Source organism: Poromitra crassiceps (assembly GCF_964638095.1).
Source record: "Poromitra crassiceps genome assembly, chromosome: 1".
Taxonomy (NCBI): Eukaryota; Metazoa; Chordata; class Actinopteri; order Beryciformes; family Melamphaidae; genus Poromitra; species Poromitra crassiceps.
The window spans coordinates 50,564,152-50,592,101 of record NC_139623.1 but is presented as its reverse complement, the minus strand read 5'-3'; the positions used below and the strand labels follow the sequence as shown (position 1 = coordinate 50,592,101).

At 46.8% G+C, this 27,950-nt stretch overlaps 1 protein-coding gene across 1 annotated transcript in view; it reads left to right on the top strand.

The window, feature by feature from the left end:
- Positions 1-27,950, top strand: part of fgfr4 (fibroblast growth factor receptor 4) — a gene marked incomplete at its 5' end in the record, with an annotated part of 46,797 nt that overhangs the window by 10,319 nt on the left and 8,528 nt on the right. The window contains 16 exons of the mRNA XM_083636486.1: positions 2,080-2,267; positions 3,857-4,007; positions 4,176-4,226; positions 7,105-7,374; positions 7,568-7,657; positions 7,756-7,922; positions 9,681-9,804; positions 16,843-17,033; positions 17,229-17,367; positions 17,504-17,697; positions 18,163-18,308; positions 18,739-18,860; positions 19,075-19,185; positions 19,877-20,067; positions 24,085-24,207; positions 26,235-26,305. Coding sequence (XP_083492612.1) covers positions 2,080-2,267; positions 3,857-4,007; positions 4,176-4,226; positions 7,105-7,374; positions 7,568-7,657; positions 7,756-7,922; positions 9,681-9,804; positions 16,843-17,033; positions 17,229-17,367; positions 17,504-17,697; positions 18,163-18,308; positions 18,739-18,860; positions 19,075-19,185; positions 19,877-20,067; positions 24,085-24,207; positions 26,235-26,305 — 2,329 coding nt within the window. The remainder of the gene's footprint in view (positions 1-2,079; positions 2,268-3,856; positions 4,008-4,175; positions 4,227-7,104; positions 7,375-7,567; positions 7,658-7,755; positions 7,923-9,680; positions 9,805-16,842; positions 17,034-17,228; positions 17,368-17,503; positions 17,698-18,162; positions 18,309-18,738; positions 18,861-19,074; positions 19,186-19,876; positions 20,068-24,084; positions 24,208-26,234; positions 26,306-27,950) is intronic.

The following is a 27,950-nucleotide window of genomic DNA, read 5'->3' as shown; positions in this document are numbered from 1 at the left end:
CAAATAAATATGTTTTAATACTTGTTGTGAGTGACATATATGTGATATTTTATTGCTGTTACAATCGGACCGATGTTACTAATTACCAGTCGGAACCTACTTGATGCATGCTGCACGTGCGGTGTGTTTAAGGAGTACTGACTTGGACAGGTGATTAACGGGATTCCTTGTCTAATTAACGTTACACGCGACGCAACAAACGCACATTTCCCAGTGTCTCTGCCACGGGATTCCTCGTCTAATTAACGTTACACGCGACGCAACAAACGCACATTTCCCAGTGTCTCTGCCATCACACTGGACATCAACACTAGCGGGAGATTTCTCCCCCTCCAGCAAATATACATGAATTTTAGGGGCGTAACGAACATGAACATGAACATCTTACCGAGAGGGAGAGAGCTATAGCTAACAGCTAAGCTAAGTATAACTAGCGTGTTAGCTAGTTCTAGTCTGAAAAGCATGTAAACAGCGGTGAGATTAGTGAGAGAGTCTGTAAAAGGAGGAGAGACCCGCGAGTGCTTCTGCAGAACTAGTGCATGTTGTGTACAGGGTGCATGCTCCCTAGTCCGATACCTCACGAGTCCGACACCTCACGAGTCCGAAAAAAGAGGCATTGGACAGGGGATCATGTCTATGTTCCCCGGCTTCTATGTTCCCCGGGTTCTATATTCCCCGTTTTTCACTAACCCTAAACCTAACCTCTCCCACCCCCACGCCTAAACCTAACCTCCCCCAGACCCTAACCCAAAACCTAACCTCTCCCACCCCCACGCCTAAACCTAACCTCCCCCAGACCCTAACCCAAAACCATGAGGTGTCGTCGGACTCGTGAGGTATCGGACTAGGGAGCAGTCCCCGTGTACAGCGGGTAATGAGCCGCTGTTATGAAGATTAAAGCGAGATTCACGGAGTTGAGAGCAGACAAACACTTGCAGCTGCATCCTCTCCAGTCCTGCATATGACGCCTTCAGGAGCCGTCGGTAAACCACGCGCGTGTGGCCTTTGAGTGACTTGTGAATGTTTCACAACAAAATAAATAACCTGTCTCAAACAATGACTGATATCACAGGATGTAGTGAAGAGTGCAATGTACATGGGTATATCATTTGTAAAGAGTGTAAAGAGAAATATTGTATTAAGAGATACATAGAGATAGCCTACATCAGTGGTTTCCAAACTTTTCGTGTCCAAGGCACACCAAATGGCACTACAAAATCTCAAGGCACACCTATATAGCCTAAGTCTATCTGTGCAAAATAGCCTCTATTACTCTTATCACTCCAAATGTTTTTTATTTACTAATGTCAAATAAAATTTGACAAAATATATTACTCTAGGAATTCATTTGAAACTTTGCAAAATTACTACATCAAAGCAGCAACACACCCACTTTTTGTATAGTTTTACAATTTGCAATTGCAATAATGCAAAATCCCAAGGCACACCTGGACTTGTCCTAAGCCACCAGTGTGCCTAGTAGGCACACCATTTGGGAACCACTGGCCTACATTATGGTGTTGTTCTAACAGAGAGACATTCAGTTAATATGGCATTATTCTTCTAACACAGAAACATTCAGTTAGTTATTCTTCTAATACAGAAACATTCAGTCAATATGGTGGTCTTCTAACACCAGAGAGACACATTTCAAAAGGTGTCCTTCAATCCCACAGTGACTGTTAAGGGTGTTACTAAACCTTGAATTTGTGAATGAAATTACACAAATGTATTATTATTATTATTATTATTATTATTATTATTATTATTATTATTATTATTATTATTATCATTATTACTACTACTACACCCGCTGCGCGCACTGAATAGGCCTATTATACTATATACTATAGACTATTATACTTACTTTTCTGTCACATCGTCATTATTAAGCCGGCTTATGACTGCATAGTATCTTAATTACTCAAAATATAAGGCGACTAAAAATGGCAACCATATTTTTATTTGGGCAACCATATTTTTATTCGGGCAACCAAAAGCTCTTGCCAGGTTGCCCCTCCGGCAACCACTTTTAAAAGTTAACGTCGAGCCCTGCTATGTCCATTTCATTGCCCCCAGACCTGCGGGTCTCCAGGCCACTGATGGCACCGGGTTACCCAGAAAATGCAACGGCAGTGGCGGGCGGCCAGGCCAAGCTGGTGTGTAAGGTCCACCGGCCGGCATCCACCAGGGTGCAGTGGCTGAAGATGGAGAGCAGCACCCAAGGGCGAAGCCAGGGGGGGCAGCCTCGCCTCCGGGCTCTGACGGTGAGAACACCACTTACTATAAGCCTATTTATTACCCAGTGGGATATGAACTTCCATCTTGTTTTGAGGGTTTCTTTCAGATGTTTCTTCTATTACTATTACTCTAAACAATTTTCCTGCTCTACTCTGCTACTCTGATTCATCCATATTTAAGGCTGTTTTACTGCTTTTTACAGCGTGGCCACCTATAGGGGCTAAGAGGGTCTGTCTGTCCATCTGTCTGTACTAGTGCAGTGCCCGTTCCCCCATGCACCACCCCGTGGGCCCTTCCCCCCAGTTCACACACTGCACTCTGTCAGGTCCCCCTAAGCGCAAGTTTGAAGTCGATCTGACAAACGGTTCTCAAGATACGCGAAGGGCAGACATACAGACAGTCCTGGAATAAGTCCAAATTGCATGAAATGCGGCACCGCACTCCATCCATCGGGGTTCGAGCAGCGCACTCCCCAATTTTGAAGTCAATCGAACAAATGTTTCTCGAGATAAACTGCTTTTTGTGTTGCCAGTAGGTGGCGGGGGAAATTGCAAGATTTGCAAGAAATTCAGTGCCGCACTACTTCGAGTTCCCAGGAGGACACTCCCCAAATTTGAAGTCAATCGGATGAACGGTTCTCAAGATAAACCACTTTTTGTGTTGCCAATAGGTGGCGCTGTGCCGAATTGCACAAAATTCGGCACTGCTCTATGTCAGGTTCACAGCAGCACACTCCCCAAGTTTGAAGTCGATCAGATGAATGGCTATCTGGGGGGTACGGTGGTGCAGTGGTAAGTGCTGTCGCCTCACAGCTCGAAGGTCCTGGGTTCGATTCCCACCTGGGAGGCTGTGAACGCTGAAGGAATGCGTGCCCGTTCGCATGTCCTCGAGTGCCCACCGCCCCGGTGGGGTCGTCAAAAGGGCCTTTCTGTGTGGAGTTTGCATGTTCTCCCCGTGCCTCCCGGGGGTTTCCTTCATATAGGAAGCCCCTTCACCAAAACATGCAATATCCTGGTTGCTAATGTGGTTCCTCCTCTGGTCGTTAAAGGGCGCCTGTTCAGAGGGAGGGGAACTGGTTGGAATAGCGTGAACCTCCCACGTGCTATGTCCTACCAGTGAAGCTTCCTCTGTCAGGTGAAAAGAAGCGGCTGGCTAACTGCCCATGTCTCGGAGGAAGCATGGAGCCAGTTTCGGCTCTCCCCAGATCGGCAGAGGGTGGAGTAGCAACCAGGATAAATAAATTAAAATTAGCACCCCCGCCATTCACTCTCAAGGAGTCCATGTTGACTTACTTAACGACCCTGCGTTGACTGTTCTCACCTCCTTGGACCTTGAAGGAGCGCAGAACTGAAGACAAATATTCAAATATCGAACGTGTTTCGCGTCCGAATCGCACGGAAACAGGGCACTGCACTCCGTCGGGTCGCCATCAGCGCACTCCCCGAGTTTGAAGTCGATCCGACCAACGGTTCTCGAGATACGCGAAGGACAGAGAGAGAGACAGAGAGACAGACAGACGCTATTGTCATTATCGTATAGATAGATGTCTGTATGTCCCCCGAAAGGAAGAAAGACTGTCTTGTTTTTGACGCCATCCCTCCTCTCCTCCATGCAGGCCCTACAGAGCAACGCCTCCAAGCTGAACACGCTGCAGCTGTCCAACCTCACGTTGGAGGATGCAGGAGAGTACATCTGCATGGCTGAGACAGCCCACGCAGGCCACACCACCAAGGACATGCAGTCGGCCTGGCTACAGGTCCTGCCGGGTAAGACAAATGCATGGTCATGGCATGGTTTGGTTTTTTTTGTTTCGTTTGCCATTTGCATGCCAGGTGGACGCGTTTAATCCAAATTCCCGGTTTTATTCAGCGAGTAGTGATTGATTGCTTGCTTGCTTGCTTGTTTGTAAATTGTATTATCTTTGCCTTCCATAGGTGCCATCATTTCCCGAACTGTGGACCTGACTGCTGCTGAAATCCCTGCAGGTAATTGCACCGGCAAGCCTAAATGCCTGGGGAATATTTGGAAGCAAATGTTAGGAAGCAAACTTCTGTTGTGCCCTTTTCATTTCTTTCTCCGGCCCTCTCCCGTCCTAACTGACTATTAGGTCGCAAAAGTATTCCAGTCAGGAATGTAAATGTTTGAAGTGGGGTTAGGGTTAGGTTGCTCTGGATAAGAGCAAAATGGCTTCAATGTAAAATGTGAGATGAAGTGGTGACGGTGGGATGGCAGCCGTCCTCCTCGCCCAGCTAGAATGAACTTCTCTGCAACAAGACCCGTCCATGGTGTCACACTGCAACAAGGCCTGTCCATGGTGTCCATGGTGTCACACTGTAACAAGGCCCGTCCATGGTGTCACGCTGCAACAAGGCCTGTCCATGGTGTCACACTGCAACAAGGCCCGTCCATGGTGTCACTCTGCAACAAGGCCCGTCCATGGTGTCCATGGTGTCACACTGTAACAAGGCCCGTCCATGGTGTCACTCTGCAACAAGGCCTGTCCATGGTGTCACGCTGCAACAAGGCCCGTCCATGGTGTCACACTGCAACAAGGCCCGTCCATGGTGTCACACTGCAACAAGGCCTGTCCATGGTGTCACACTGCAACAAGGCCCGTCCATGGTGTCACACTGCAACAAGGCCTGTCCATGGTGTCACACTGCAACAAGGCCCGTCCATGGTGTCCATGGTGTCACACTGCAACAAGGCCCGTCCATGGTGTCCATGGTGTCACACTGCAACAAGGCCCGTCCATGGTGTCCATGGTGTCACACTGCAACAAGGCCCGTCCATGGTGTCACACTGCAACAAGGCCTGTCCATGGTGTCACACTGCAACAAGGCCCGTCCATGGTGTCACACTGCAACAAGGCCCGTCCATGGTGTCACACTGCAACAAGGCCTGTCCATGGTGTCACACTGCAACAAGGCCCGTCCATGGTGTCACACTGCAACAAGGCCCGTCCATGGTGTCCATGGTGTCACACTGCAACAAGGCCCGTCCATGGTGTCACGCTGCAACAAGGCCCGTCCATGGTGTCACGCTGCAACAAGACCCGTCCATGGTGTCACGCTGCAACAAGGCCCGTCCATGGTGTCACTCTGCAACAAGGCCCGTCCATGGTGTCACGCTGCAACAAGGCCCGTCCATGGTGTCACACTGCAACAAGGCCCGTCCATGGTGTCACGCTGCAACAAGGCCCGTCCATGGTGTCACTCTGCAACAAGGCCCGTCCATGGTGTCACTCTGCAACAAGGCCCATCCATGGTGTCACTCTGCAACAAGACCCGTCCATGGTGTCACTCCATGGTGTCTCTGCAACAAGGCCCGTCCATGGTGTCACTCTGCAACAAGGCCCGTCCATGGTGTCACTCTGCAACAAGGCCCGTCCATGGTGTCACGCTGCAACAAGGCCCGTCCATGGTGTCACGCTGCAACAAGGCCCGTCCATGGTGTCACTCTGCAACAAGGCCCGTCCATGGTGTCACTCTGCAACAAGGCCCGTCCATGGTGTCACAAGACCTGTCCACTGCAACATGTTCATTAGCTATACGTTCTCCACTTCTCCCCTTCTTTTCTTTTTTGGTGGGAGTGAGTGAGGAATGGAGAGACGAACAAAACAAGGAGAGGAGAGGAGGGCAGGGCAGGGTGGTTAGGGTCTCCATGGTAACTTCATTGTGTGTGTGTGTGTGTGTGTGTGTGTGTGTGTGTGTGTGTGTGTGTGAGAGAGTGTTGGGGGGAGGGGGGTAATGAGTTAAGAGGTCATGGTTGACCGGAGTTGAGCCAGTCGCCTAGAGAGGAGATGAAATAATAACCTGCTGACTGGACAGCTGTGTGTGTGTGTGTGTGTGTGTGTGTGTGTGTGTGGGGGTGGGGGGGTGGATGGGGTCTGGAAATAAAGAATCAAGGCCAGAAAGTATGAAAGAATCGCCAGAATCTATCTATCTATCATATATATATATATATATATATATATATATATATATATAGATATATATATATATATATATATATATATATATATATATATATATAGATGTATATATATATATATATATATATAGATGTATATATATATATATATATATATATATATATATATATATATATATATATATATATATATATATATATATATATACATATAGTGTAGGGAGCTGAACTCCGTGCAATTTGGCATGCCGCCACCTACTGGCGAGACAAAAAGCGCTTTATCTCATCCATTCATCTGATCGACTTCAAACTTTAATTTCTTGCAAATCTTGCAATTTCCTGCGCCACCTACTGGCAACACAACACAAAAAGCAGTTTATCTTGAGAAACATTTGTCAAACTTGGGGAGTGCGCTGCTCGGACTCCGATGGAGTGCGGTGCCGCATTTCATGCAATTTGGACTTATTCCAGGACTGTCTGTATGACTGTCCTTCGCGTATCTCGAGAACCATTTGTCGGATCGACTTCAAACTTGCCCTTAGGTGGACCTGACAGAGTGCAGTGTGTGCAGGGGGGAAGCGCCCATGGGGTGGTGCATGGGGGAACGGGCGCACTGCACTAATATAAAAGGGAGCAAGTGGGCAATCTCTGTCTGTTCTCTGTTTAAATTGTTGTCCCACTGATGATGTCATAGGCATTGTGACATCATCAGTGATGTCATGAAAAAGCCAGATGAGCTGGGCGGGGCCGCACTGATACCAGCGTTGGAAATGGTCCATTACTGGCCACCGCGCTATCTCTATAACGTTGATATACACGTAGGCTATAGACATGTTGATGTGCATTTTTGGTTCAGAAACCTTGACATTCTACATATCCGCAGAGAAGAGAGAGAGTGAGAAATAGCCTGATCTTCTTTGGTTCCGACAGATATCCTTGAGGACCTGAGTGAGGACACCATGGAGCACCTGCTGCTGGAGCCAGGCGATGTCCTCAAGCTCCGCTGTGACATGAGCAGCCGGCCGGGCGTGGCCGTCAACTGGTACAAGGAGGGCACGCGTGTTCTGCACACGCCCCGCATCCAGATCCGCGCCGCCATCATGGAGATCACGGACGTGACGTACGAGGATTCAGGCGTTTACGTCTGCGTTCTCCGTGGAAGCAAGGAGCCTCTGAGGAACTTCACCATTACTGTGGCAGGTAAGGACTTGGGTTTTCCTGTGTCTCTGAGTTGTAGCTTGAAAATAATCTGCTCAGTTAACTTGAACAGGCTTGAACAGCACTCTAATTTCATACTAAAATGTACTAGATATATTAGAATCAAATGTGCCATACTATGAGTATCTAGTTGAAGCATTTTACCTAATCATCTCTTTATTCCTCGTGTTTTCAGACTCGTTGGGGTCGGGGGACGACGACGAGGACAATGGCCTAGAGGACACGTCGGCCGAGATCGAAAACGACCAGGTTTACTTCTCGAGAGGTGCGTCGCTCGCTCGCTACGTCGCCGTGCTTTTTGAGGAACAAAAATGTATCATCTCAAGATCGCGATTTCACCAGAGTCTCTGTCCCCCCCTGCAGGTCCCTACTGGACCCACACCCAGCGCATGGAGAAGAAGCTGTATGCGGTGCCGGCCGGAAACACGGTGAAATTTCGCTGCCCGGCCATGGGTAGCCCCATGCCCACCATCCGCTGGCTGAAAAATGGACGTGAATTTCGAGGGGAGCACCGCATCGGGGGCATCAAGGTGAGGACATTTAAAGACCCTGGAAACCCAAAATAAATATGCATTTTGAGTTCATCACACCACAGGAACCTATGTTAATATGTCAGCAGCTAGTGAAGAAGGAGTCCGGCACACTGTTAACTTGCAATCAAATTTGTTTTGTGAAACATCCTTTGTGCTTGTTGCTTGCTGGTCATAACCCCCAGAAGCCTGGATAAACAGAAGATAACTATGATGTACAATTTCAATGCTTGTTTTGGAAGAGTTTTTTTTAACTGTGGGTTAGGACCCAAAATGAGGCATGGATCTATATTTGGTTGAACCCCACATAACACAAATAATACTAGAATTTTCAAGAGTTCTGGGGCGAGATAATACATGTCTCATATGTGACCTAAACTGACCTGTACAAAACATACAAGAACCTGTAATATTATTATTATTATTTTTTTTACCTCGATACCAGTTCTTGTTCAAGTATGAACTCTTATATTTCTTTTTTACCTTTGAACAAGAGCAACATCCACTTCAAGAACGCTTTGAGACAGAACTGAACTGAGCTTTACAATTAGAGAGGCAAAGTGACAGGAGACGAGACAGGAATTGGAGAAAGCTTCTGTGTGTTTACACTGACTCAAGGACTTAGAGTCAACTAAAAGTTGCCATAGAGACAGACAGTGTCTCCCTCACAGACAAGTCAGTGCAGTCTACCGGCTTAGTGCCCAATACGGACCAAACATACTGCTGCTGTCTGTTGTAAATGTCTGCAAAAACAAGTAATTTACTCTTAAGTAATTTACTTAACCTTGTATTCCTACTTTGCCCTTGTTAGTTTATTTGTCCGTCTGTCTGTCAGCAGGATATTGTAAAAACTTATGAATGGTTTTCCATGAAATTTGGAGGACAGATCGTCATTGGGCGATGGGACAATTGATTCGATTTTGGTTGTCATTTGCATCTGAGATTCTTAACTGTCTAAATAGGAGATAGAGACTTGATTCCTAATCCAAAGGGCTTGTTTGTAGGGTCTATCATTTAGATTCTAAATATCAATTCAAGTGAGAGTAATGATGCCTTATTTATTTATTGTTTGTTTGTTTGTTTGTTTGTTTGTTTGCACAAAATGAAAACAACAAAATAATGTGCGGGTAGAGACCCTATACGGGCTTATGCAGGCTCTCTACCTCAGAAAACCAATATTAATAATAATCTACAAACCATACAACAGAAACAGAACCTTTGGGTGCTTTTAAACCGTGTAAATTAACAGTTGGCATAATGAAACACTCCGGAGCATCTCCATACTGTCTTAGGGTGCTTTCTCACTGGGAACAATTGCTTTCGCTTCGTTTCGTTCCACGCCCGAGTACGATTGCTCCCCCTCCCCTCAGCTTTCACATTACAATTTTTTTTTCGTGCTCAGGAATGGAACACTCACAGAGTACACTTGTGTCATCAACTACGCCTGGAGTGTATCCTCACCCGTGTGTGTCTATCTAGTTCGGTACGGTTGGCGTTCACAGTGTTGCAATGTGTTGCGTCCCCGGGGACGCCAAAGTGTTTCCCAGACCACCTTATCAAGTGGACCCTGTCACAGTACGCTGTTCCGCACCCGGGCACACTGATGAAACGAACCGCACCTGGGGTCAATTGGGGGACAAGTGTGCTTGGTTCAGCTCCCGGGTCCCGAGTGTGAAAGCACCCTTAGAAACGTCGCTGCATTTTTACTGACGAAACCGTGTCCGGTATTAAAGGTTATTTTCTGTTTTCTTTGGCTAGCTGAGACACCAGCACTGGAGCCTTGTGATGGAGAGTGTGGTGCCTTCAGACAGAGGAAACTATACCTGCCTGGTGGAGAACAGATACGGCTCCATCGCTCACAGCTACCTCCTGGATGTCCTGGGTAAGATCATGGATGTGTTCAAGAGCTAGATACACTGTTGAAAATGAAACGAAAGCTGCTCACCAGCACACAAAGCATTTTGAAGGGGGGTTTCTTCCTGGTTGTACTTCCGTGATGTACAGTCCACGGTCATGTGACATGTCTGCTTACGTATTCCCGCCACTTCTCCTCCTCCCCCACATGAATGGAGTTACAGTGGACAGAGCCATAGCGAGAGAAGGAGCTCCAGAAAACGGCTCTTTCTGGCTTCTGAAGAAAAATGGACTCGGAAATGTAAAACCTGATCATTAAAAGAGTCATTTTTGACTTTGAATGATACCCAACATTTTTACAGCTGCTTTTTGCCCATGTCAGTGGACAGGAGAACTGTTTCTGGGCTGCAGGGCCTCATGTGACTTGCAATACCGAGCTTGGCCGCCATGTTCAATTTGCTTCAAGGCTGACAACTGATGCTGGGGACTTGGAAAGAAAGAGGGAGAGAGAGAGAGAGAGAGAGAGAGAGTGTGTGTGTGTGTGTGTGTGTGTGTGTGTGTGTGTGTGTGTGTGTGTGTGTGTGTGTGTGTGTGTGTGTGTGTGTGTGTGTGTGTGTGTGTGTGTGTGTGTGTGTGTGTGTGTGTGTGTGTGTGTGTGTGTGTGTAGAATGTAATCCATGAACCATTTTAGATTTAAAGCATAAACTATTTTCGTTGAACTATTTTGCAAAAAAAATATATACCGTAAATTCCGGACTATAAGGCGCACCGGTGTATAAGCCGCAGCAGCAAAATGGACTGTTTTTTACATATATAAGCCGCACCGGACTATAAGCCGCGGGTGTTTTGATGTTTAATTACCATATGTAAGGGTTCGTGCACAGAGGGGATTGTCGGGAAAGAGATGGCTGTTTGGGGAAGCTCCCATTTATTAACATTTCAACAAAATAAATATAAAAAATAAAACAATAATAATAATAATAAAACAATCCTCAAAAGGATAATGTGCTGTAAACAAAATAACTGTAAAACAATAATAAAACAATCCTCAAAAGGTTAAGGTGCTGTAAACAAAATACGGTAACTGTAAAACAATAATAAAACAATCCTCAAAAGGATAAGGTGCTGTAAACCTTCAACAATAAATAAATAACAATAAATGCTTCAACAATCAAACCAGAAAAGTCATTACGGTAATCCTTGTCTTCATCTTTTAGGTGAAGGTGCAGCAAACGGCTGTAACCAGAGTCAAAGTCAAGTCACTAATCCTCGTCTTCCTCTTCTTCCTGCGTACTGAAACCACCAAAGTCCTCAACTTCAGTGTCGGAAACGAACAGGTTCAGGGTGGCTTCGTCAACCACTCTCCTCTCTCCTTCGTTGTCACTCTCAAAACCAACGAACTCCTCTTCGTCACTGTCGGTGTCGGAATCGAACAGCCTCTGAAGGCGCTCAGCTGTGGCGGCGTCATCATCACGCAGCAGTCCAGCCTTTCGGAACCCGTTGGTGATCGTGGATGTTTTCACACTCCTCCACGCTGTCAGGATCCACTGGCAAACTTGAGCGAAAGTTGCTTTTCGCATGCGACCAGTTTTGGTGAATGATTTATCGCCGCTCGTCATCCACGCCTCCCACTGAACGCGTAGTGCCACTTTGAACGCACGATTGACACTGATGTCAAGTGGCTGCAGATGCTTCGTTGTGCCCCCAGGAATCACAGCTGGAATTGAGTTTGTGCTCTTGATGGCTGCTTTCACGGAATCTGTTATATGAGCCCTCATGCTGTCGAGAACGAGCAAAGCTTTTTTTTGGCGAAAGAATCCTCCAGGGCGCTTGACGTAGCACTCAGCCAGCCACTCCTTCATGACACTCTCCATCATCCATCCTTTCTTGTTGACTCTGAGGCATATCCCACTGGGAATTTTTTCTTTCGGCATCGTGATCCGCTTAAAAATCACCATTGGCGGCAGCTTTACTCCAGATGCAGAGCAGGCCAGAACACAAGTGAAATTCGTTCTCTCGTGCCCAGTGGTTCTCAATGTGATCGACGATTCACCTTTCTTGTTAACAGTCCGAGTGAGTGGCAGGTCGAACGTCAAAGGCACTTCATCCATATTTATGATCTGCTCCGGTTCGATGGAATATTCCTTGATCTTCCTTTGTGTGAATTCGCCGAAGTTTGTGATTTTCTCCTGGTAGTCGGGAGGGAGTTGTTGGCACACAGTAGTTCTCGCCCGGACGGACAGTCCCTTTCGTCTCATGAATCGGAAGCACCAAGATGGGCCACCTCTGAAATGTTCAATTTTCATTTCGGTGGCGACTGTTTTGGCCTTCAGTCGGATCTGCACCGTGGAAACGCCTCGGCCGTCTGCTCTCTGGGTCAACAGCCAATCTTCAAGGGAATCTTCAAGTTCGGGCCATCTGCTTTTATGACCTCTGAAGGACTTTTTGGTCTTTTTGCACTGAGACAGTTCCTCCTGCTGCACCTTCCAACGCCTCACCATTGACTCGTTGATGCCAAGGTTACGAGCTGCTGCTCGATTTCCGTCTTTTAATGCGAGATTGACTGCTTTCAACTTGAAAGCTGCGTCGTGTGAATTTCTGCGTATCTTCCCCATGGTGAGTGAGAGAGAGTTACCGGTAGTGCACGACCCTTTGCTTCTACTGCTCCTCTTGTTGTGATTCCGGTCTGCTACTGAAATGAACTTTGAACCGGTAGGAGTAACCGGTTGATTTCCGCCAAATGATGTCAAGTCAAGTCAAATTTTATTTATATAGCACCTTTCATACACAAAGGCAATTCAAGGTGCTTTACAAAAAAAGAATCGAAAAAACAAGCAGCAAAGCAATGCACATAAAATGTGCTGATGAAGCTGTGTAACCTGTAAAATCCATCGATTTTGGAGGTCACCGAGTGGCCGTTTGCTTACCGTAATTACCATATGTAAGGGTTCATGCACAGAGGGGATTGTCGGGAAAGAGATGGCTGTTTGAGGAAGCTCCCATTTACCGTATTACCGTAACATTTCAACAAAACAACATAACACAACACCACCTTTGTTTGTTTTTTACAGTGCACACAGTGTCCGCGGTGTGGTGAAAAGAGGGCAAGAGAGGAAATTAAAACAGAAGTGGATTTATAGTTAGAAAGAGTGCTAAAAAAGAGACATTTTATTTTTATTTATTTTTTTTTTCTGAAAAAATCCATAGATAAGCCGCACCGTTATATAAGCCGCAGGGCCAAAAAACGGGGAAAAAGCCGCGGCTTATAGTCCGGAATTTACGGTATATATATATTTTTTATTACATTACATTTACATTACGTCATCTAGCAGACGCTTTTGTTTTGTCCAAAGCGACTTACAATATCACAATTTGTCAACAGTCCAGAAAACCACTATGCAACACAATAAATGACAGCCAAGATATTTTGATAGACTAGCACCATGTAGGAAGTAGTTTGAGAAGGAATAAGTAACATGTAGCATTTTCTTTTTAATTATAAAAAAAAAAAAAAAGTTTTTTTTTTTTTTTTTTTTTGCTTGAAAACTTTTCGCGGACCCCCTGGCAAAGTGCCAGGGGGACCCCTGGCACTGGGCAGTGGTTCTCAAATGGGGGTCCGCGGACCCCCATTTGAGAACCACTGCCCTATGGGACAGGTCAGTCCTCGTTACGTCACAAAGTCAAAGCTCCAGGTCAAAAGGAAGATTTATCCACGTGAAAACATCATGGACCGTTACTTTAATGCTGGGTTTAGTCTAATTCCATCGCTCTCTGATCTGCCTGATATTATTTATGGTAGCAATAGCAACAATTGCTGCATACGGCTTCTGGAAAGGGTGTACACACTTTGTGCTTTCAAAGCCTCCAGTCTGGTGGCCGCCTGGGGTGGGGAGGGGTATAGCTGTGGGGGTGAGTGGAAGGTGACGGGGGGGCGCCTGGCGTCGGCCGTGGTGGCTAGGACGCGGACGGTCAGGCGTCCACAGCAGTTTTCTACCTGACCTGTGACAGGAGATGGAGGAGTGCTGGGAGTCTTTTGGTTGGCTCGTTTGTTCGCTGTCTGTCCACCGCGGGGTCAACTGCCGTCCCCAGGAGAACAACGGGGGGACAAGACTAACGAGACGGCTAACGAGAGCAGAGAGCGAGAGTAACCCGACATCAAAGAGACCCCGGACGGCGAGTGGCTCCATGCGCCGGGCTGACAAAAGAGCCGCGCTAATGGAACCGATTGAAGGATTCATTCCAAAAATAAGACATCCTGCTGGCATAAAAACACATTACAGCTGACTATGAGAGCTATGGGCCATTTCAAGAGATTTGCTTTGTTTGTGAGGCTATGAGCATCTCCGTTTACGATGAATTTCACGCATATTTTTTTTCTTTTCCAAAAACAATTTGTAGCATTCAAATAACATTATAAAACCAAACCTTTCAATTAGAGAAAGCTACCCAAGCCGTTGGATGGATGACTGGACGGTTAGCGGTGTCACCATGATTTTCTTTTTTTGGGCATTAACGTTGCATGACCATTATAGTGTCATAACAAAAATCCAATATACAAAGGAAGAAGACAGGTTCATCTTTGTGCCAAAACACTGGGGGCCCTATCGTTGTAAGAGCGGTAATTTAGCGCATGCGTGGGTTTAGCGCCAAGCGCAGCGCAAATTGGGGGTTTGCTCAAGCGCATTGGTATTCTCCCTGCCGCGCTATATGCCTGTGCGCTCAGCACACACTCAGCGCAAAGCTCCAAATAAGCGTATTTAAGTCAAGAATTATTCACAGGTGTGGCCGTGTGCTGGCTGGGCGTTATATCAATCAAACCAATCAGATTCCCATCTCGCATTCCCTTTAATACAGCTTGCGCGATGCATGCTGTAATTCTCTCCATGTGTAATTTGGACATCTCACAACAACCATCGCATCATATACCTGTTAAAAACATACCTGTTAAAAACATCTGTGATTTGCAGCTTTTAATTGAAGCAATTCGGGTTCTTTGGTTGACTGGAAAATAGAAACATGTTTGCAACAGGCAAACAGGGACATTTGATTGACAATAATATTGCAAGTAGGCTACAATGTCTTTTCTACTAGTAGGCTACAAAGTTTTCTCAATTCATTTCCCATTAACTCCTCTTTGTAGCCTATTTGTTCCTGTTTATTTTTCCACAGAAAACCCGACAGGTCTATCTAGTTGGACAATTTGTTTCAGTAGAATTTATTTATTTTATTTATAGCGAGGGCGAGTGAGTGACATAGCTGAGAGAGAGGGGGGGGGGATTTGGAGAGAGAAGGAGATGAGATGTGACAGAGAGTTGACAGATGAATGTAGGCTACTCAAAGGGGGATATCATTGTAGACTTATATTTTATTAGGCTATTAATTATAGCATTGGTGATTAATTAATATGGGCGATGCAGTATGGTGTGTGTGTGTGTGTGTGTGCGCGCACGTGAGAGGGAGAGAGAGGGGTGTGATAAAAGTTTTTCAGTGAATAATAGTTCATTGCGTCACTGAATAATTTGCTGTTCCACAATTTTTATATTTTTATTAACCGGCGCAAAAGTGCCTGCTATCGCGCAGTAGCGTAGCCAGACTCGGTTCATTGGGTGTGCCACAGAAAGCCAGGGTGTGCCAGGGGGCGGACCATTTGGTGGCGGCCGCGAGGCCGGCGCCAATTTTTTTTGGGGTCTTTTCAAACCAGATTTAGAGGAATATTTGTGTGTTGTTTGCTCCTTTTCGCACTCATTATTAGCAGGTAGAAGCAGTCAATTAAATTGTATTTTTTGGCAACATGTAAAACCACTTTGTTTAGTATCTCAAAAAAGTCTCACCTACTTTTTCCAATGAGTGTTCTAGTCGGGAAAGAACGCAAATTTGGTTGGCATGTTCGTCTACTGCAGAGAGATCTGTAGCGTCAGTGTCCTCTGGCCACAAACCTCCGGTGTGTTGTTGGCTGCGTTCCCCGCTGTTAACGTCATTGTTTCGGCTGCATCATCTTCTTCATCATCTGTCTGTTCTCCACTGTACACCACCAATACAGGTGCGGGAACGGGTGCACTTACAATCCGCACTTGTTGAGGGGGAGGGTGACGACGAGTCATCTTCTTCCTCGTCGTTTCTTGCCTTTGCCGAAAAAGCTTAAAAGCGAGCTTTGTTTCATGTCTTCCTGATTTGGCGCTGCTGCTGCTGCTGCTGCTGCTGCTGCTGTGCGTGCATTTGTTTACTTTACGTGGACGACAGCTTAACTAGTTTCCCATGATGCTCCGGGGCACATAGGGCAGCGGACAGTTGGACACAGTGCATGACAGCGTTGACATGTGTTTTGCAGACAAAACAAAACACTTTTTTTACCCCATTTTTTTGGGTGCGCCAGTGGCCTGTCTGGGTGGCATTTGCACACCCTAGCGCACCCGTGGCTACGCGCATGCTATCGCGGCCGGAGCGCAAAATGGTAGTCTGCGCTCGTCCACGATAGCATAGACACGGCGTTACAGCGCGCAAACCGTGGCACAAGTGCAAAAAGCAGATAGCGCTTGCCAGAGCCCTGGGGGTTTGAAAGCTGCTTGGAAGAAATATGGCTTTCATAGTGATTTTTATACGGACTGATGAAGTATAAGAGGCCAAATTCAAATCTGGCACTCCTGTGTGGCAAACAAAACCTACCTTCCGCCAAAACTTCTGTTTTGGGCAGAGATGTTGCCTTCAGGGCCTCGGGCTGGGCTGCACAGCTAAGTTGTGGATGCTCAGGGCTTTACAGGGTGTTTTTAGACACACAACTCTTAATGTTACCATGTGACCATCTCTGTTTGTCCCCACAGTTGTCCTGTCTGAACTCTGGACTCCCAGTGAGAGGAGTATTTCTGCTCCATCAGAATTAGGCCATGCTCGGCCGATCAGGGGAATCTGCCTCACTGTGTCTGTCCCCGACTTACCTTTGAACTCTCACCCTGAGCCGGGGGGGAATCCTTTTTAGCCCTGACTGCTTTTCCTGGAAGTTAATATTATCTTCCTCTTTGTCTTTGTTCCTGTGCCCGCTCCTCCCTGTGCCCGCTCCCCCCTTGCGCAGAGCGTTCCCCCCACAGGCCGATCCTGCAGGCCGGTCTGCCCGCCAACACCACAGTGGTGGTGGGCAGCGATGTCCAGTTCTACTGTAAAGTCTACAGCGACGCTCAGCCTCACATCCAGTGGCTCAAACACATTGAGAGGAACGGCAGCCGCTACGGACCTGACGGCACGCCCTACGTTCAGATCCTGAAGGTCGGTAACAGACCTTGGAAAAGGCGCTCTTGCACTACTAATGTGATTTGCTCAGTTCAGACTTTTGGCAAATGTGTTGCATAAGAGTCATCATTTCACTAAGCACCTTAGGTCAGAATGTGGCTTTGTTGCAAGTTGTATCGTGACGACTAGTGCTGCTTCGTACTAACTGCTGAATGTCACTGTACTGTACAGACCGGCAGTCTGAACATGTCAGAGGTGGAGGTGCTCTACCTGTCCAAAGTCACCATGGAGGACTCTGGGGAATACACCTGTCTGGCCGGAAATTCAATTGGCTTCTCCTACCAGTCCGCCTGGCTCACTGTCCTCTCAGGTACTGGATGAACTGATGGAGTGCTGGAGGGATTTATTGACTGAATTACTCTGTTTGCTTAAATGATTCAATGATTTTGACTTACTCAACATTGTGCTGTAACCGATCAACCAACCAATGCTTCTTATTCCAACAGAGGAAGAAGTGGCTGATGATGTGGACACCATGGAGACCAAATACACTGACATTATCATCTACGCCTGTGGCTTCCTGGCCCTCATCATGGCCATCGTCATTGTGGTGTTGTGCCGGATGCAGGTCCATCCCAGCCGGGAGCCCTTCGACGTCCTCCCCGTCCAGAAGCTCTCCAAGTTTCCTCTTCGCAGACAGGTACGCTATGGGACACTTGGGGGTGACAGGTACGGCACACTTGGGGGTGACAGGTACAGGACACTTGGGGATGTCTGGGTAGTGTAGAGGTATAAGCACTCACTGCGGTGACCCGGGTTCAAGTCCCGGTAGCGGTACTTCTGGCTTGGTCAGACATTCCTACAGGCAAAATTGGCCATGTCTGCAGGTGGGAAGCCGGTGGGGGATGAGTCGTGGTCACTGCACTAGTGCCTCCTCTAGTCTGTCGGGACACCTTTTCGGGGTGGAGGGGAACTGGGGGGAATAATGTAATCCTCCCATGCGCTACGTCCTGCCGGTGAAACTCCTCACTGTCAGGTGAAAAGAAGCGGGGGTGGTGCAATGACCAGGACAGCACAGGGGATTGGCAAAGTACAATTTGGGAGAAAAATCCATTCAAATCCACATTGATTCCCTAACCTCACCTTCCTGTATCTCTTCCTCTAGTACTCTGTGGAGTCCAACTCGTCAGGGAAGTCGAGTGCCTCGCTGATGAGGGTGGCTCGCCTCTCCTCCAGCTGCTCCCCCATGCTGGCTGGAGTCATGGAGTTTGAATTGCCCTATGACCCCGACTGGGAGTTCCCCAGAGAGAAGTAAGTTCTCTCAGATTTCATGTGATTTTTATCATCATTTGCAAAGTTTCATTCCAAATTGTGACATATATAAGAGAGCTATTGAATAATGATGAGCTTAAGGCAATGTTTTTTTGGTTTGTTTTTACTCCAAATAGATATGTAGTGTTTGGAAATGAACAACTACAATTTAGATCCACAATTATTAGTATGCCTTTACTTTGGCTTGATGTATGAAAGCCCCGCCCCTTGCAGTTTGGCTCCCGGAATCGACACTCCTTGAAACATGGTAGCACTCTTGTCATGTGGGGACCCAAAAAGAAACAGGCGCGCAGACCATTTTGGACTGACCCAACCTATGTTTTATGAAACCAGAGCCTCAATTATGGGATTTGTACTAGTTTTCATTTGGATGGACTTATATTTTTTCTCTCTCTTTCTCTCTCTCTAGTTTAATGTTGGGTAAACTTCTTGGAGAAGGCTGCTTCGGTCAGGTGGTCAGAGCTGAGGCCTACGGCATCAGCAAGGACTGCCAGGACCAGGCCACCACTGTGGCTGTTAAGATGCTCAAAGGTAGGAGACATTTAAAACACAATGAAATTGACACAACAGCCCTTAAAATGCTAGGTGAAAATGCTAGTTGCTGCTCTTTGGTAGAAACGTAGCCTACGCTTGTGAGAAGAGGGCGGGGGAAAAACTGCGAAACTGCAACACATCTCGTTCAGTTCACGCTGTTTCTGTGTAAAAAATCAAATGAAATGGTATCAACATTCGTATTTTTCTCCAGATGATGCCACAGACAAAGACCTTGCAGACCTGATCTCTGAGATGGAGCTGATGAAGGTGATGGACAAACACAAGAACATCATCAATCTGCTGGGAGTCTGCACACAGGACGGTGAGTTGAGCTCTTCTAGATGTTTCAGGAGGCCATAAAAACAAGCGCACTTCTCCAAAAAACCTTGGCTGGGTGCTCCGCCACAAACTAGTCGACAGTAAACATTACCTCAAAAGCATGGTCCAAAGAAGGCTCCTTGCTAAGCCAAAACACATCAGCATGCTGTCTAGAATGGATCTTATCTCTCCAAAACAAACAAACAAAAACCAATTAAATAAACCAGCAGAATGAAGAAGGTGGTTGAGTTTTCTTTCTTTAACTGTTGGAGTGCCGCTTCTGCCCTCTTTTGTTAGGGTAGTTGTTTACTCTTGTAGATGTTTGTCATGACTCTTCAGGGTTTTTTTCAGCTCAACCCTCTTCTTTATTTAATTTGCCCATTAGAAATTAGTAGGTTGGATGGACAGTGCCCCTGCTATCCGTTCTATCCAGAGTCAGTCAAGTTGAGCCGGTGGTTTTGACTCTAGCACCCGTCATCTCTCCAGGGGATGATGAAAGAGGACAGCTTCCTCCTTGTTAACACACATCATGACATGCACCCCCTTATTTTGGAGACAAAACCATCCTACCACCCCTCAAACCAACCATCTGTCCTAATTTAGTGAGTTTCAACTATGGTGGTCCCATGCCTCCAGGCTACGATGACAATACAAATAAGCCCATCCTCTGCCTCTTCCTGTTTGCTCTCTCCCAGGCCCTCTGTATGTGTTGGTGGAGTATGCCTCCAAAGGCAGTTTGAGGGAGTACCTGCGGGCCCGCCGCCCCCCAGGCATGGACTACACCTTTGATGTGACCAAGGTGCCCGAGGAGCAGCTTACCTTCAAAGACCTGCTGTCCTGCGCCTACCAGGTGGCAAGAGGAATGGAGTACCTGGCCTCCAAAAGGGTAAGTTCAGCTTAAAGGCAAACAGCTTCTAGTAGCGGTGCATCTGAGAATCTAGTTGACGTTGTGTCAAATGGATTGGTTATGGAACTTTCCCAGCGATCATTTCATGGTTGTTGATGTCCAGGAGGTGGCCAAGTTTAAAGTTTGGAAACTGCTTTGAACTGATATCAGAAAGCTATTTAGGTTCTGATTTAATCTCCACTTTCATTTTGCCGCGATATTTACAATCGGCACTTTGAGGCTACAGTCCTAGGAATATTTTGTAGCCCTTACTTACTACCTTACCTATTTTACTAACAGCTTACTACCTTACTTATTTTACTAACAGCTGACTGTAATGTCGTCAATTTAGCAGCTTACAGCCCTCGCTGTAAGCTGCTGAGGATAAGAGCTGGAATGTAATTTGAAACTATGTTTGCCATACCCTATGATCCATGCCATACCCTATGATCCAATACTATTGAGACAAGCAAAGAAAATAATTTCACTGTTGGTGTCAGCCAGAGGTGAATGGTTTCTGTTTTTGTTTTTTTTAGGAATATAACTTCAAAATTGGAGGCCTTAGCCCATGGGGACGTTTAGCTTCCATCTACATACCTTCATCCATTTCAAATGTTGCCATATCCCCAGGCTTAGGAATTCTAGCCGTGGGCTGGCAGCAGGATAGTAAAATGTTTATTAACTTGATGAGCTATAAGCCTCAAGGGGCTGTGGATTTCTGTAATATCAGGTCTGGGATCAGCTCTGCCTGCTCTCTATAAGCCTGAAGGGGCTGTGGATTTCTGTAATATCAGGTCTGGGATCAGCTCTGCCTGCTCTCTATACGCCTGAAGGGGCTGTGGATTTCTGTAATATCAGGTCTGGGATCAGCTCTGCCTGCTCTCTATACGCCTGAAGGGGCTGTGGATTTCTGTAATATCAGGTCTGGGATCAGCTCTACCTGCTTTGGTTTGGGTCTTCAAGGGAATGAGTGAAGCCTCGAGGGGGATTGTCATTAGGGTTGAGTTCCTCTGCGTACTCTTTAGTTGGGCACTTGGCTTTCAAATGGAGGAGTTTGGCCTATGGGGGTTTGATCCCCTCTCTCTCCTCCTCTCTCTCTGTGTCTTTCTGTCTTTCTTTCACTCTCAATTTGGTGGTAGTGTAACTACATTCAAATCTCAGTAGCCTTTTGAGTAGTTAAGTACTTTGGCTTATGTAGTTTAGGTAGGTCATTGCAAACTACACATTCATAGTATTCTTATGATGTTTTTGCCATACAATATGATACAATGCCATCAGCTCATTGGACCAGGTTGTAATTTAATGACAATCAACTTTGATTAAAATCACCTGTAGTTTGCGTCCAAGATGTCTATGATCGAATTTCCCTAGAAATTTAGCATTTTCCTGATTCCACCTCATTAATAGCTCCGTATCCTCTCCTTAAAACACATCCTCTGGCTGCCTAAGTGAGGACTGGCCTGCCCTGGTCCCTAAATCAATCTGTTTTTGCCCCTATTAAAACTTCAAGAACTACTTCTAATGTGAGTGCTGTTGCCTACCTCTGTCCCTAAATCAAACACACCTACAATTTACTCAGTGTCAGGTCAGTTGTACCTCTGTAACAATATGAGATTCAGACTCAGATTGTGATAACTTCACGTGATGTAGTTTGGATGTACTTTTTGAAAGTAGTTTTAGTTTGACATGTTTTTTTTTAGTAGTTGAGATGTAGTTTGGTCAACTACAGTCTCAAAGTAGTTTCTCTATCTCCGTCCTTCTTATCAACACGTCTTTGTCTGGCAGCCGGTGTCTCTGGGCTCAGAGAGGCATTCCTGAACAGAGTGCTTGGTGGAGGTTCACACTGCTGTTTACCCCTCTCCATCCATCTGTCTGCTGTTTACCCCTCTCCATCCATCTGTCTGCTGTTTACCCCTCTCCATCCAATCGTCTGCTGTGGCAGAGCCATTGTCTGGGTGTATCTGTTAGCAAACAGGCAGCAGAGCCGTCTGGGTGTATCTGTTAGCAAACAGGCAGCAGAGCTGTCGTCTGGGTGTATCTGTTAGCAAACAGGCAGCAGAGCCGTCGTCTGGGTGTATCTGTTAGCAAACAGGCAGCAGAGCCGTCGTCTGGGTGTATCTGTTACAGGCAGCAGAGCTGTCTGGGTGTATCTGTTAGCAAACAGGCAGCAGAGCCGTCATCTGGGTGTATCTGTTAGCAAACAGACAGCAGAGCTGTCTGGTGTATCTGTTAACAAACAGGCAGCAGAGCTGTCTGGTGTATCTGTTAACAAACAGGCAGCAGAGCCGTCTGGGTGTATCTGTTAGCAAACAGGCAGCAGAGCCGTTGTCTGGGTGTATCTGTTAGCAAACAGGCAGCAGAGCTGTCGTCTGGGTGTATCGGTTAGCAAACAGGCAGCAGAGCTGTCTGGGTGTATCTGTTAGCAAACAGGCAGCAGAGCTGTCTGGGTGTATCTGTTAGCAAACAGGCAGCAGAGCTGTCGTCTGGGTGTATCTGTTAGCAAACAGGCCGCAGAGTCGTCTGGGTGTATCTGTTAGCAAACAGGCAGCAGAGCCGTCTAGGTGTATCTGTTAGCAAACAGGCAGCAGAGCCGTCTGGGTGTATCTGTTAGCAAACAGACAGCAGGGCCGTCGTCTGGATGTATCTGTTAGCAAACAGGCAGCAGAGCCGCCGTTTGGGTGTATCTGTTAGCAAACAGGCAGCAGAGCTGTCTGGGTGTATCTGTTAGCAAACAGACAGCAGGGCCGTCGTCTGGGTGTATCTGTTAGCAAACAGGCAGCTGGGCCATCATCTGGGTGTATCTGTTAGCAAACAGGCAGCAGAGCCGTCTGGGTGTATCTGTTAGCAAACAGGCAGCAGAGCCGTCTGGGTGTATCTGTTAGCATACAGGCAGCAGAGCCGTCTGGGTGTATCTGTTAGCAAACAGGCAGCAGAGCCGTCATCTGGGTGTATCTGTTAGCAAACAGACAGCAGAGCCGTCTGGGTGTATCTGTTAGCAAACAGACAGCAGAGCCATCTGGGTGTATCTGTTAGCAAACAGACAGCAGAGCCGTCTGGGTGTATCTGTTAGCAAACAGGCAGCAGAGTCGTCTGGGTGTATCTGTTAGCAAACAGGCAGCAGAGCCGTCTGGGTGTATCTGTTAACAAACAGGCAGCAGAGCCGTCTGGGTGTAGGCATCAGGTTTCTGGCTCTGTGGCCTAAGAATGCAGGAGCCTGAAACTACCCCTCCATTACAGGGAGACCCACAAACCAAGGCTGTTTCATTTCGCACATCCCCACAAAACCCATGTCTATTTCAAATGAAAACCAAAATAAACTTAATGACATCCATTCAATGCGGCCAACCAGCGCCCCCCTCCCCCCCAAATGGTTGTTTTTCATCTAACTCCCGGCTTTCTATTTAAAGATGTTTTAATTCTGTTGCATTCGCTAAAATGCGGCACTGTGTGTTGACTTTCGACTCCTGTGTCTTTTCATTTTGGACAAAAACTTCATTCCTTTCTCCCCGTCTTACTGTATGTGTTTTTACTTGGTCTCTCCAAAGAGTAAAACCACAGACGTGTAATTTCAGAAAGCTAAATTCAGAAGAACATGAAACTTTAAAATAGTCTTGTGCAATGTGTGACAGAGTGCACCTCCACTTCACTCTCTCCGTCTCTCATTTGCATGGAGAATGGCAGGACTGTTCATTGACACCACTGCCAAAGCTCAAATGGATGGAAGACAAAACAACAGCGGGAGAAATAGAGAATAAGACAACATGATCAACAACATAGCTTCGGGTGTTTTGATAGGTTCAGACTGGGCCTTGTCATCTGGAGACCCACTTGGCCTACAACCCATGTTGCTTTAGAGATTTTGATTTTGTGAGTCCTCATTTCTCTCTCTCTCTCTGTCTCTCTCTCTCTCTGTGTGTCTCTCTCTCTCTGTGTCTCTCTCTTTCTCTCTCTCTCTCTCTCTCTCTCTCTCTCTGTCTCTGTGTCTCTCTCTCTTTTTCTCTCTCTCTCTCTCTGCAGTGCATCCACAGAGATTTGGCAGCCAGAAACGTCCTGGTGACGGAGGACAATGTGATGAAAATCGCAGACTTCGGCCTCGCCAGAGGAGTCCACCAGATTGACTACTACAAAAAAACCACCAATGTGAGTAGTCATTAACAGGGACGAGTTTCCAGCAGTGTGTTTTCAGGAATACGCTCAATTCTGGTCCTGTTTTCCATAGTTGATAAATGGGGTAGTGTGCCGGTAAATCGAGGTAGGCAGGTTAGACATAACGAGAGAATCCTTCAACCAGGGGACCTGGGTTCAAGCATCGGCGCTGCCAAAGTGTCCGTGAGCAAGGCACTGAATCCCTAAAGTGTGTGTTGGTTGTGAAGAGGTTAAAGTGGATGGTGAAACTCTCTGTCCACTGTCAGAAGTGGTTTACTGGCCCTGCTTGTAAACATGGCGGCCTCTGTCTGCGCCACATCCAGCCCCCTCCTGCCTGGCTCCGTTTGCTCTCCAAGACAGATGTTTGATGTTTGCCCCTGATTGGCAGCAGGCATAATGGGACTTAATTACAAAAGAGTTGGGAGATGAGGAGGGAGAAGGAGAGCGAGGGAGAAAGAAAAAAGTATCCTAGGCGAGATAGAAAGAAATGAGCAGGAGGAGACAGAGAGAGATATGGCGTCCGGGTAGTGCAGGTTCGAGCTCCCGTGTTACCTCCGGTGTGGTCGGGGCGTCCATACAGGTACAATTGGCCGTGACTGTGGGTGGGAAGCTGGATTAAGGGTATGTGTCCGGCCGGGGCACCTGTTTGGGGGGAGGGGAACTGGGGGAATAGTGTGATCCTCCCACGTGCTATGGTCCTGCCGGTGAAACTCCTGGCTGTCAGGTGAAAAGTATATAGCGGCTGGCGACTGCACATCGGAGGAGGCATGTGCTAGTCTGCAGCTCTCACCAGATTGACAGAGCTACAACCCGGGACAGAGAATTGTCCAAGTACAATAGAATGCCAAAGTTGCGCCCTGTTCTGGGTTTTACTTGGTCAAGCCAAGCGATTCAGCTATATTCAGAACATTATAGACCATATAACATTTCGCATGGACCAAAACTTATAAACAAAATGTCTACTCACATGCAATTTTTTTAAGTTTTGGGCTGGGTGAAATGTTCTATGTCCCTCATGATTCCAAATACAGCTGAATTGCTTGGTTTGAAGTTTGAACACGTAAAACTAGTTATAAATGACCCCCCGACCATTTTCTAATTCACAATGAAAACTAATGTTAAAAAAAGTTTGACTGAGCTCCAACTAAATCGTCAAATACTGCCGTCTGCTCGCCACCCAGCCACTTATGTACTTAACTAATTTAACTAACTATCCTGAGTGCACAAAATTGTCAGACTAAACTCCAACTGACACCTGTGAGAGCAAAATTTTGATTGATTGCTTATTAATTGGTTGTTGATCATTATCAACTCTGTTCCATAATGATCTATGGCTCTCTTCTAAGATGTATTTTGTGGACTCTGCTCTCCATCTGCAGAGCATTCCTGAAGGGAGATAACATGTATTTTGTCTTGTGACCAGACCAAGGTTGTATTGTCTCTTATGAAGGATCAAGGTAGCTGTGGAAATGTACTGGGCTAGATGGAACTTCTATGAGCTAATCGAATTTCATCATTATGGAACAGAGTTGATAATGATCAACAACCAATTAATAAGCAATCAATCAATACCTTTGCTCTCACACACCCCCATAAACCTACAATCCGCTACAGAAAAATGTATATTAATCTGTGTTTATTAACTGGCCCCTGACCTCCTGTCATTTTACAAAAGTGGCCCCCGGGCAAAGCAAGTTGAGTATCCCTGCTCTAGGCAGGGAACAGTTTGGAACCTAGCTTATGTCCTGTCAGTTATTGTACTAGCAAACACTGCAACAGGAAGTACGCTGGGGGGAATTTAGAATGTTTTTGTCATCGAGTTGAAACCGTCTATCAAGGAGAAAGGGGGGGAGGGGGGGGGGGGTGCAAAAACACTTGATGAAAAAAGGAAAAGAGAGAGCGAGAGATGGAGACAGAGTGATATAGATGGGGTGAGAGGTGTTGTGTTTGGCTGCCTGGGCTGTGCTGGTGCTAACAGAAAGGCACAGAAGCTCTAGCAACAGTCTGTGTCTGCTCTTCAGGGCCGGCTGCCGGTGAAGTGGATGGCACCCGAGGCCCTGTTTGACCGAGTCTACACACACCAGAGTGACGTGTAAGTCTCACACACACGCACGCACGCACGCGCGCGCACGCACGCACGCACGCACGCACGCACGCACGCACGCACGCACGCACGCACGCACACACACACACACACACATGTTCTCTGCCCGGTTTGACCAAGTCAGTCTACACACACCAGAGCGACGTGTAAGTCAAACTCACACACACACACACACACACACACACACACACACACACACACACCCACACACACACACCCACACACGCACGCACACACACACACACACACACACACACACACACACACACACACACACACACGCACACACACACACACACACACACACACTCACACTCACACATGTTCTCTGCCCGGTGTGACCGAGTCAGTCTACACACACCAGAGTGACGTGTAAGTCAAACTCACACACACACACACACACACACACACACACACACACACACACACACACACACACACACACACACACACACAGTTCTCTGCTGCAAGAATAGGCTGAAGTGAATTACACCCAGTGAGCAAGCGACCAATTTCATCAACCCAAACAAGCACAAAGCTTACAAGATGATATTACGGCACAGCTCTTTTTACATTCCTGTGGGACCTTTGATTATGAAATTGAAAGATTTATCATGTGTGTGACATATGGGGCAATGACCTCTACGGCGTCTCTCAGGAACTTGGCTGGGATGGCATTCAAGCCAGTGGCTTTGTTGGAATCCAGACCACTGAGCATTTTGGTGATTGTTGTGATTGATAGTTGGGAAAGAGAGAACTGTTCCTCTAGGATCCCTTTAGACTGATAGTCCTTTTTTACTAGAGGTTCGTCAAAGTCCTTTGGTGTTAAGAGGAAGTTTCTGCCCTAAGTCGTCTGCTATGGTTGTAAAAAAAACAGATTAAAACTGTTAGCGACTGTAGCCTTAGCAAAGCATGGGAAGAGTTCAAGGCTGCAGGAGACCTGGACGATTATGCAGACATGGTAACAGGCTTCATACAAAAATGCACAGAGGACATAATCCCCAAAAAAATAACCAAAATAATGCCAAACCAGAAACCCTGGATTAACTGTGATGTCCGGGCTGCACTCCACGCCCGGACCACCGCCTTCAAGTCCGGGACCCCATAACAATACAAGCAGACGAAATACGCCCTCCGAGCTACAATAAAAAAAGCGCGGAGAGAATATGGAAGGCAGCTGGAGGCAAAACTGGACTCCAACAACCCCAGACACCTGTGGAGAGGACTCCATGCTGCCACTGACTTCAAAGGGTCACCCACCCCAAGACAGGGGGATCCTTTGAGCCCTGGGCTCTTCGCCCTGGCAATAGAGCCTCTAGCTTCAGCTATTCGCCTAGACCCAGCTTTCCCTGGTATACAGATTGGTCAGGATTTGCATAAGCTGATGTTGTATGCAGATGACATTCTTCTATTTGTTTCAGATCCAGAGAGGTCCCTTTTTGCATTATTTAAGATAATAGACTCATTTTCCAAGCTCTCAGGCTATAAAGTTAACTGGCTGAAATCGGAAGCTCTTCCACTAACGGCTTATTGCCCCAAATCCTTGTTTCAGTCTGGAAACTTTAGATGGCCCACGGAGGGCATTAGATATCTGGGCATAACCTTCCCCCCTAAGCTCTCAGAGCTAATTAGT